At 40.6% G+C, this 11,033-nt stretch overlaps 1 protein-coding gene across 1 annotated transcript in view; it reads right to left on the minus strand.

The window, feature by feature from the left end:
- Window positions 1-4,807: 4,807 nt before the first annotated feature.
- Window positions 4,808-11,033, minus strand: part of ARFGEF3 (ARFGEF family member 3) — a 182,169-nt gene continuing 175,943 nt past the window's right edge. The window contains exons 33-34 of the mRNA XM_007467600.1: window positions 6,364-7,582; window positions 4,808-4,999 (exon numbers count right to left, since the gene is read on the minus strand). Of these exons, the coding sequence (XP_007467662.1) occupies window positions 4,808-4,999; window positions 6,364-7,582 (1,411 nt within the window). The remainder of the gene's footprint in view (window positions 5,000-6,363; window positions 7,583-11,033) is intronic.

Below are 11,033 nucleotides of genomic sequence, written 5' to 3' on the forward strand. Positions count from 1 at the left end.
ACACTAAATCTTCCTAAATGGTACCCAAGCAGATGTAAGTTCTGTCATTCACTTACTGCATTATGTTGGATTTTTCCTTCTGCCTGTTTCCTTGTCTACAAGGCAAGTAGAAATATTTAGGTGTCATGGCACACGGTTACTCTGGATATTGACCTGATGCCCTTAGTACCTGAATCTTTAAGCAATCTTGTCTGACCACTTGCTTCTTCAGAGAATGTGCATTTTGAAAAATGGTCATTTATTTTGCATATTCCCAAAGTTTGATGATGACCTACAATTTAGTCCTATATACTTCCAGGGGAAGCAAGTAGAGAGGCACTGTTGGCTACAGGGCACTTTATTCTGAGTGATTAAATGGTAATTGGTAAAGGTCAACAAATTGTTGCTGTCATTCCAGACACAGACTGTCATGTTTTTCCACATAATAGCTGGCCATGGACAATATTATTCCATCATTTCCACCTAATTTGGTGAGTTTCCTAAATTACCACTGAGGATCTGCTTTAAGATTAGATTTTGTTTTCTTTCTTTTCAAACAAAAAAATATTATGTTATATATGACCTTACTATGCCTAAACACTATCTATCTTTTTCTTTTAACCCTATTGAAAAATCCCCATAACATTACAGATAGGGACATCAGTGTAATATCTTCAACTCATTTTAACTGTTTAATTCCTTGAAACACTGAAGTGTTTACACTGTGCACTTAGACATGGTGTTGTAGAGAGCCTGGCCTTTGAACTCAGGAACATCTCTTTTGCAGCCAACTTTGCCATTTACGGGTTATCTTGAGCAAGTTTCTGAACCTCTCTGGGTCTGCATCCTCATCTGAAAAAATGAGGACAAAAATATCTGTTTCACAGTGTTACTGTGGGAATTAAATATGGTAAAAGTAGGTAAAGGTCCACGTTCTCAGAGGCACTCAATGATGTTACCTCCCCCCACCGCTGTTTGTAACCTCTTGCTATTGTTATCAGCTCCAAACAGAGGTCTTCATTTTTTTTTTTGCGGTATGCGGGCCTCTCACTGTTGTGGCCTCTCCCGTTGCGGAGCACAGGCTCCGGACGCGCAGGCTCAGCGGCCATGGCTCACGGGCCCAGCCGCTCCGCGGCATGTGGGATCTTTGCGGACCAGGGCACGAACCCGTGTCCCCTGCATCGGCAGGCGGACTCTCAACCATTACGCCACCAGGGAAGCCCCAGAAGTCTTCATTTTGCTTAGTTTGATAGGACTGACACAAATGGAGTTTTCTTTCTGAGAAAGAAAACTTTCCTACATAAGCAATACTATGATGTATTTGGGGAAGTCAAAAATATCTATTATATAATTGCATTACCTTCTTATAGTTAAGGCTATTTGACTCTTTCAACTGACTCTGTATAAGCCCTCTCCTTGGAACAACAAGAACAGCAACAACAAAGCCTAGTGATCGCTGTACCAAGAAGTTTCAATTTAAAGGTACTTTGGAATTATGATAACATTTGGTCATGTTTGATTTAGTCTGAGCTGTTTTATATGTTAGCATCTGCCTTGGTCAGTCATTAAATAGCCTAAAAGTGGTAAAAGTTGCCCCAGTTTTGTATTGATGGAGAAGGCAGGGAAATAATCATAAGGGGAGAGATGACAAGAGGGTGTAAAGAGACAGCCTAAGCATCTGTCAAAGCTGATCAGGAGATGCAAGAGGTAGGAGAGATCCTATGAACAACTGATTAGCCCTCCATCAAATCTAAGTCCTCCTATGGCAAGGAGAAATCTGTTGCAGAGTGTGGTGTACTTGGCTGGGCTATTGAGTCAGGAATTCTTTTGCACTTTGAGTTTTCTAGCGTGCTTCCTCACTTTGGAAAAGATGAACGCTACCAAAATATTAGAAAAAGGATAAATCTCAACCAGAGGGTAACACACTTTTGGCAGTAAATACAGGCAACTAAAAGCAATAAAAATCTTATTCTGCTTAGATCTGAAAATATAATGGTAACAGCCATTGTAACTACAAAGGCTTGTCTTGACCTTGGTCTTTCAGAGACCAGGGGAGGGAATGAAAGAAGAGATGCGGAAAGGCAGAAATGGAGACACCAGGAAGAGTGAGGGACTGATGGGGCAGTGTGGGGAGGGACCACTCATCTACTAAGGGTTTTTACATATGTCCCTTTCTTCTTCATCCCTGGGAAGGTTTGACTGACTTCTCTATGACCTGAAGTGTACTGTTCCTCGGAGATTATTTGCATCAAGCCGTGTCCTATTTGAAAACTGCAAATACCTCTGAGAAGTATTACTGTGACTTAGCTAATTTCCCAGCTGAAATCTGACATGGATGTGATGCACAGAGTGTGTTGGGAATGGAGGTGGGTTGAAGACTGCTGTGGGCCAGAGGGGTGGTCTACAGAAGAAATGACGGGAAGGGACCAAAACCCTCTGACAATTATTGTAGGTGAAGAATGATGTACATCCTCTCATCTTTTATTCTTGGGACCCATAATTAGGCTGGTACTAGAGCAGTGTTTGTTTGAATACAGAATGGGGTAAACTCGTTTTCATAAGCTAGCCATGAATCCCACAATAGAGAATCTGTCAAGACAATGAATTCTGACTTCTAAACGGTTAACAACTTCCAGAACATGACCTTCATGAATTGAGACTGGCTTCCTTTGAATTTTTATACTTTATAAAAAGTTCCTAGATATAAACATCTTGTAATTACTCTGATTTGATAATACTCTGCTTTGCTGAAGCTCCCCCCACCCCCGTAAACTGCGGAATACTCACAGGCTCACAAGGAAATGAACCTTAGATGAGCTACAAAAAGAAACAAAACAATGGTGTACTGCTTTTGTTTAGAAAAAAAAAAAAAAAAAGTATCCAACTTTCAATTCTACTTACAAAATATAAAAAATCTAAAGTATAGAACACAACTTACTGCTATCCCCACGATTCATTGCTTGTTAACATCGAATTGTTGATCTGTTTCTAAACTTGCATTATTGTCTAATGAGCAAAAAACTGAAGGCAAAGAGTGTTTTGTGGAACTGGAAAAACATCTTCTGAATTCTGTGGTCACCTCCGGATGGCATAGCGAATGATAAGGTTCTTTCTTTTAGATTGCCTAAATGAATCAGGGAACCCTGTCTTCCTCTTAACCTTGTAGATAGTTATATATTCCCAAGGAAGACAAAGTTTACAAATACCAGCACTGAATAAAGCTGTCAGTTTTAAATCCTTACTTCCACCCTTAAGAGTTGATGTTTTAGGGGCAGTATTTTCAATTACGAATAATTTTTAGGAGCTGGGAAAATTAAAACATATCTCTTAGCAACTAACTCTTTAGAATGTGTGTGAGTGGGCTTGACTGAGGAGTTTCAATCACTATTATAATTTAAGAAATATTAAATATACTGTAAATAATATAAAGATTCCAAATTAATTTTCTAGTAATAATTAGGAAAATAAATATCTGGTTAAAATATGCCTGAATTAAAAGACCTCAAACAGAGGGCAAATCTACTTGCCAGAGAGGAGAAGTATTTTAAACTGAAAAACTTCATTTCCTAAACTTCATCCTGTGTCCTTTTCTCCTGTAGTTTTATTTTCTTCTGAGACTAGAGTATGTATGAACGATACCATAATTTCATACGATTGTTATCTAATATTTTCAGATTTAAAATGATTTCATCATCACCTCCTTTCCCACCCCTTCCAGCTGTCTCCCTAACCCCACACTTCCTGCTCCCTTCCCTGAGAAGTCTGTTCATTGGATGGTGAATTCTTGAGTTTCTTTCTTCCAAGGGTGTTGATATAAAATGAGTTGTTTTGTTTTCTTAAAGACAAAATGTTATACCTTATGTTCTGATAACTGTGGAGCATGGAAATGTGTGTGCAACAAGGAACTAAGGCACCATGTTTTCTTTCCCTTTTCATTTTTGTGTTGGGAACAAAAGCAAAGACTATTGGGACAGTCAGGGTGGCCGGTCTTAAGTCATTTGGCACTACCTGTATCGGCCAATACCACTGAGTACTGTGTGTCAAAGGCTGCCATGCCACAGACTTAAAGTCCTGCCATGAAAGAATTTCCTTCCTTTAGAAGTAGGGAAGTGAAGGCACAATAGTACCTTACATGAGGAAGTTGGCAAATACCAACCAGAAAATCTTGACAATTTAGGAACAATTTTGAAATGTTCTGGAATATTTTAAAGAGGAAGTAAGTCATCCCTTTCTTGATTATGACACCCAAGAATACATTTTTCCAACTGTTTTCTTCCCTGCCAAACTCATAATCTTAATATAAATCTTCCTCCAGTTAATCATGTCTGGTAATCATGTCTGTGTGTACATCAGCTTGACTTACCAGCAGACATTTCTTTAGCTATTGCATTTTTTAAAATGATGGATCGCCCGGGTTCAATCCCTGGTCGGGGAACTAGATCCTGCAGGCATGCTGCAACTAAGACCTGGTGCAGCCAAAATAAATAAATAAATAAAATGATGGATCAATGTAATGTTTTCAAAGGAGTGGCCCTTGAAAGTGACTCATTTGGGGATAATATTGCAGGCAAAAGCATTGGGAAATAAGATTTAGAAATGTGTCAAGGAATGTAGAGTCTTCTGAAATTATGTACAAATTTAGAGTTTCACTTGTGTCATCCAGATACAACCTTAGTATCCAGAATGGCCCCAATGCTGATTAGTTAGGGAGCAACTGGGTGTTCTCTGAGTCACGGGGGCTGGTGGTGGGGAAAATGCTATCAGCTGGATTGGCAGACATACTCTAAACCCTCCTAGTGTATTTCCTTGGGAATGGAATGTGAGTCTTCTACACAATGATGTCATAGACACGGCCCACTCTGCCAAGCCATTCTCTCACAGCCTGGCGAACTCTGATGTCAGTCACATGACAGGTCAGCTGGCTGATGCATGGGAACACTGCTGGCTGGAGCGCTGTGAAGGTCTGGTCCGGAAGGATCTGAATCTGATTGAGAACTGTTAGCACCATGTTGGTCCATGCCTAAGAGAAAGGGATTAAGAGAATTAGCAGTTTTCTCCAGCAGTTTCATTTGTACTCTTAAGTGTGGCTAATACGCAAATGAGTTTTCTCAGGCTTTAGGCTTCAATAAATGTAGTCTTTACTAATTTAATGCACTTATAATAAAACATCAATTTAAGTTCATAGATTTATATATATATATATATATATATAAGGAGTAGCAGAGACTAATTTCACATTAGGAATACATTATTTCCAGCTTTTACAAAATACAAAAATCTTACTCCTCAGATTTTTAAAAACTCTCTTACCTTCTCATGATGAGATTTTCATAGGCCATATGACATTTTTAATCAGCAGTCTCTCTAATGTCTAGAAAACTTGGAATAGGTCTACCTTAATTTAGGGTAACTTTTGAAATCATAAGCAAATCTCCAAGACATGAAAAAGCAATAAAGATTTGTTATTTGTCAAGAAGGCCATCTGTTAAAGAATAACCTTACATCTCAGTTTGACTGGATACTTTTACAAATACAGTCTAAGATGATTTCTGTGGATTCTGAACTATGAAGTTTAGTTCTATGTTCAAGATACATCAGAGGAAAAGAGTATCTTGCAAGATTCATAGTAATTCCAAATTTATGTTCATTCTAAGAAATTACATTCCTGTATAGGTCCATAGAATCCTAGGGCCCAAGAGCTCCTATCTTACTATGCCTGCAACAGGAATCTACAACTTAAAATAAACATCCAGATGACTTTTAAAGGGCTCTCCATGAGTTCAGATCCTTCTATCTTTTCCCATCTCATCTTTTCTTAAATTGAATGAAACAGTGCCCCTCTTCTTTACTTCTCAAGCTCATTTTTGGGAGGTACCATAGAATTGCAAATATTAATTATATAAAGGAATAGGAACACTCTGAAAATGAGAATTTTTATGTGCTCAGGACGGGCTAGGAAAACAATTCATTGGAATAACCACATAATATGCACGTTGCCTTTTCCCTTTACATAATTCTTCATAACTACAGAATTGCTTCAGGGCTATCTTCAAATGATTAACTGGCATTGAGTCCTGGGTTTAAGTCCATCCATTTTCCAAGCTTTGGCGTCATCTTATTTACACAGTTGGGTTCCTAATTCTCAGTAGTATCTGTTATAACCCATAAAAACAATTCCTGAAATTATATGAGAATACAATTTCAGTTTCACAAGGATATACTGATGGATCCTATGTCTTAGGGGCAGGCAGTCCCCTGACTGTGGAGGATCATAACGTGTCTGAGTGCTCCCTGAGGGGCACAGGTGTGTCACTGGCACCCAGCTTCCCTCCTGCATGGCCGGCTGTGGACCCTTGCATCCTCCGGCGGGGGGCGGGTACCCACCTGGATCTGGGCTTCGGCGTCCCTTGCGGAGACACTCCGGGAGCTGCCGGTGGAGCCCGAGCGGGGCCTCTTCTCCTGGCGCAGCAGCTCGGGGCCAGCGCTGAAGGAGTGCCGCATCTGCCCCTGGTCCATCAGGTGCTGGGGCCGCTGGAGCAGCGGGGAGCCTTGGCCCCTGGGCCCCAGTGGCTCTCCCTTCTTCTCCACCTTGACCTCTTTGGGGAAGGTGGGCAGGTTATGCTGTTGTTTCCTCTTCTTGTACTCGGTCATCAGCTTTGAGATGGTCCTGTCGGCTGCCGCGGTGTAGATTTTGTTGCCGGCGTCCTCCCACCACTCCTTCTTGCGGCTGGGGTCCCTCTTCTGCACCTTGGGGCTCGGGGGCAGCAGCAGCATTTCCCCGCTGGTCCCCCTCAGGCTCGGCGGCTCGCCCGCGTGATCGCGGGTCTGACTGCGGTCATCCTCGGAAGGTGTGTCTTTCCCCGAGAAGCCCCCAGTGGACGGGGTGGATGACCCCGACTGGAAGGAGGGGAGGATGAAGAAAGGGTCGCTCTTGAAGATCGGTGCCTCCTCCATACTGTTTTCCAGGTCCAAGTGCATCTGGATGTAGTTATTACACAGCTCCATGCACAGCTTGTGAAGCCTCTTGACCAGCCACACCCAGTCCGCGTTGCTGATGGGCTGGACACTGAGGGAGGGCATCCGAGCCCTCCACTGCCTCTTCTCCTTGCCTCTAGGGGGGCTCACCTGGGCGGTCTCCTCAAAAATGTCTTCATCTTCTGATGAACACTGCTGGGAGGAATCTGTGCTCCTCTCATCGTCCTCAAAAAGGACCTTCTTAACTTGCTCAGCGGTGATGGTTTCTTGGTTGCTGAGAACAGCACAGACCAGTGCATGGAAATAAATGTTAAAACTCATGGCAGACTGGCGGTAGAGGTTGGCAGCGCCCCCGATGCCAGACACTTTCTTCAGCAGGCACTTCAACCCAGGGCTGGTGTCAAACTCTCTGGCCGTCCTGTAGGAGTCCAACAGCAGGTCAAAGATGACGGCCAAGTTCTGCATGGAGATGTATCTGAGGAAGCCAGCCAGCTTGGTTTCTGACACTTGGATCTTCTCATCCCCAGGAGAGGGGCCTTTGACAAACTCTTCTAACAAGATATCATATAAGTTCTGGAGTAACACTTGATGGGATAGTAAACTCACCACAATTTCCCTGAAGGAAACACTTCAAATGAAAAGAAAGGCATTGATTAGTAGCCAGTTGCCTTATATGAGTTACCTTAAAGCAATTCAGACCTTACACAAACAGAATGACTAGGCAAAATTACAAGCTAAACTACTTGTATTTTAATGTCTTTCTTCAAAAGGGACTAATTTCTTGGGGCATTACAAGATGACAATTTTAATCATGATTAATGGAATTCCTGACACTTTTAAAATCTGGGAGCTATAGAATTAATATTATGATATTGAGTTAACGATTCTCAACAAGACTTAGGAAACAAATAGAAGAATTTTATAAAAAAATTTTTAATGTAGACACAATTATGGTATATGACCTGTTTTCTTTCGTAGTTATGAGTAATAAAAACAAATCAAGAAAGTAACAATTTCTGTTGAGTTATAGCAATTTTAATTGGCCTTTTTCCTACCCTTTGCCATTGTTCCTTAAACCCAAAGCTTTTACTATTTTTTTTAAGTGATGGCTGAGGAATTTTTAATTAACATTATGCTTGGACATTTGAGTTGATTTTGTTTCCCCGGTTTCACTTTTTCCTGCATATCTAGGAATGAAGTCTTTATTTCACGAAGATAGGCTTAAGAGCTTAAAATCTCTCTTCTGCTAGTTATCTAGGGAATCCAAGAAATAGCTAATTGCAAGATTCCACATTATTCTTTAACTGGTTGCATCATTTTATCTTGTGCAAGGATAGCCTCTGGAAGTACAAAGTCAGGATGTGACAGCACGTTGTATAACATACCCAGACAAAAGCAATATTCCATATAGGCCTGGGGGAAGAGAGAGGAAGAAGGAAGTATTTACTGGTCTTCACATTCCAGATATAGGAATTCTGACTACAAGTCTGTCAAGTGTGTCAACTCTGCTAAGACACCTAGCTATGAGAATACCTGGAGAGATTTTTTTTTTAAATTTAGAGTATAGTTGATTAACAATGTTGTGTTAGTTTCAGGTGTACAGAGAGTGATTCAGTTATACATATACATGTACCTATTCTTTTTCAAATTCTTTTCCCATTTAGGTTATTACAGAGTATTGAGCAGAGTTCCTTCCCTGTGTTACACAGTAGGTCCTTGTTATCTATTTTAAATACAGCAATGTGTACCAGTCAATCCCAAATTCCCAATCTATCCCTCTCCTCCATACTTGCCCTCTGGTAACCATAAGTTCATTCACTAAATCTGTGAGTCTGTCTCTGCTTTGTAAATAAGTTTGTATCATTTTTTCTGGATTCCGCATATAAGCGATATCATATGATATTTGTCTTTCTTTGACTCACTTCACTTAGTATGATAATCTCCAGGTCCATCTGTGTTGCTGCAAATGGTATTATTTCATTCTTTTTAATGGCCGAGTAATATTCCACTGTACATATGTACCATACCTTCTTTATCCATTCATCTGTCAATGCACAGATGAATGTTTCCATGTCTTGGCTATTGTAAACGGCGCTGCGATGAACAGTGGGGTGCATGTATCCTTTCCAACCATTTTTCCCTGGATATATGCCCAGGAGTGGGATTGCTGGATCATATTGCTGGATCATAGCTCTGTTTTCAGTTTCTTAAGGAACATCCATACTGTTCTCCATAGTGGCTGTACCAATTTACATTCCCACCAACAGTGTAGGAGGGTTCCCTTTTCTCCACACCCTCTCCAGCATTTATTGTTTGTAGACTTTTTGATAATGGCCATTCTGATGGGTGTGAGGTGATATCTCATTGTAGTCTTGGTTTGCATTTCTCTAATTAGAGATCTTGAGCCCCTTTTCATGTGTTTCCTGGCCATCTGTATGTCTTTGGAGAAATGTCTGTTTAGGTGCACATTTTATGATTGGGTTGTTTGTTTTTTTCAATATTGAACCGCATAGGCTGTTTGTAAATTTTGGAGATTAATCCCTTGTTGGTCGCATTGTTTGCAAATATTTTCTCCCATTCTGTGGGTTGTCCTTTTGTTCTGTTTATGGTTTCCTTTGCTGTGCAAAATCTTTTGAGCTTAATTAGGTCCCATTTGTTTATTTTTCATTTCATTTCCATTATTGTAGGAGACGGAATGAAAAAGATATTGCTGCAATTTATGTCAAAGAGTTCTGCCTCTATCTTCCTCTAAGAGTTTTATAATATCTGGTCTTAGATTTAGGTCTTTATTCCATTTTGAGTTTATTTTTGTGTATGGTGTTAAAGAATGTTCTAATTTCATTTTTCTACATGTAGCTGTCCAGTTTCCCCAGCACCATTTCTCGAAGAGATTGTCTTTTCTCCATTATACAGTCTTGCCTCCTCTGTTGTAGATTAATTGACTATAGTTGTGTGGGTTTGTTTCTGGACTTTCTATCCTGTTCTCTTGATCTATATTTCTGTTTTTGTGCCAGTACCATACTGTTTTGATGACTGTAGCTTTGTAGTATAGTCAGAAGTCTGGGAGCCTGATTCCTCCAGCTCTGTTTATCTTTCTCAAGATTGCTTTGGGGCTTCCCTGGTGGTGCAGTGGCTAAGAATCCTCCTGCCAATGCAGGGGACACAGGTTCGAGCCCTGGTCCGGGAACATCCCACATGCCGTGGAGCAACTAAGCCCGTGCGCCACAACTACTGAGCCTTGGCTCTAGAGCCCACGAGCCACAACTACTGAAGCCCATGTGCCTAGAGCCTGTTCTCTGCAACAAGAGAAGCCACCGCAAAGAGAAGCCTGCGCACCACAATGAAGAGTAGTCCCCGCTCTCAGCAACTAGAGAAAACCCAGGTGCAGCAGCGAATACCCAATGCAGCCAAAAATTAAATAAATGAATAAATTAAAAAATTTAAAAAAAGATTGCTCTGGCTATTTGGGGTCTGTTGTGTGTCTATACAAATTTTAAATGTTTTTGTTCTAGTCCTATGAAAAATACCATTGGTAATCTGACAGGGATTGCACTGAATCTGTAGATTGCCTTGGGTAGTATAGTCATTTTGACACTATTGATTCTTCCAATCCAAGAACATGGTATATCTTTCCAACTGTTTGTGTCATCTTCAGTTTCTTTCATCAGTGTCATAGTTTTCAGAGTACAGGTCCTTTGCCTTCTTAGGTAGGTTTATTCCTAGGTATTTTATTCTTTTTGTTGTGATGGTAAGTGGGATTGTTTCTTTTATTTCGCTTTCTGACCATTCATTGTTAGTGTACAGAAATGCAACAGATTTCTCTGTATTTATTTTGTATCCTGCAACTTTACCAATTTCATCGATGAGCTCCAGTAGTTTTCTGGTATCATGTTTAGGATTTTCTACGTATAGTATCATGTTATCTGCAATCAGTGGCAGTTTTACTTTTTTCCAATTTGGATTCCCTTTATTTCTTTTTTTTTTTTTTTTTTTTTTTTTTTTTTTTTTTTCTACGCGGGCCTCTCACTGCTGTGGCCCCTCCCATCGCGGAGCACAGGCTCCGGACGCGCAGGCTCAGC

The sequence above is a fragment of the Lipotes vexillifer genome, unplaced genomic scaffold, assembly GCF_000442215.2.
Source record: "Lipotes vexillifer unplaced genomic scaffold, Lipotes_vexillifer_v1.1 scaffold569, whole genome shotgun sequence".
NCBI lineage: Eukaryota > Metazoa > Chordata > Mammalia > Artiodactyla > Lipotidae > Lipotes > Lipotes vexillifer.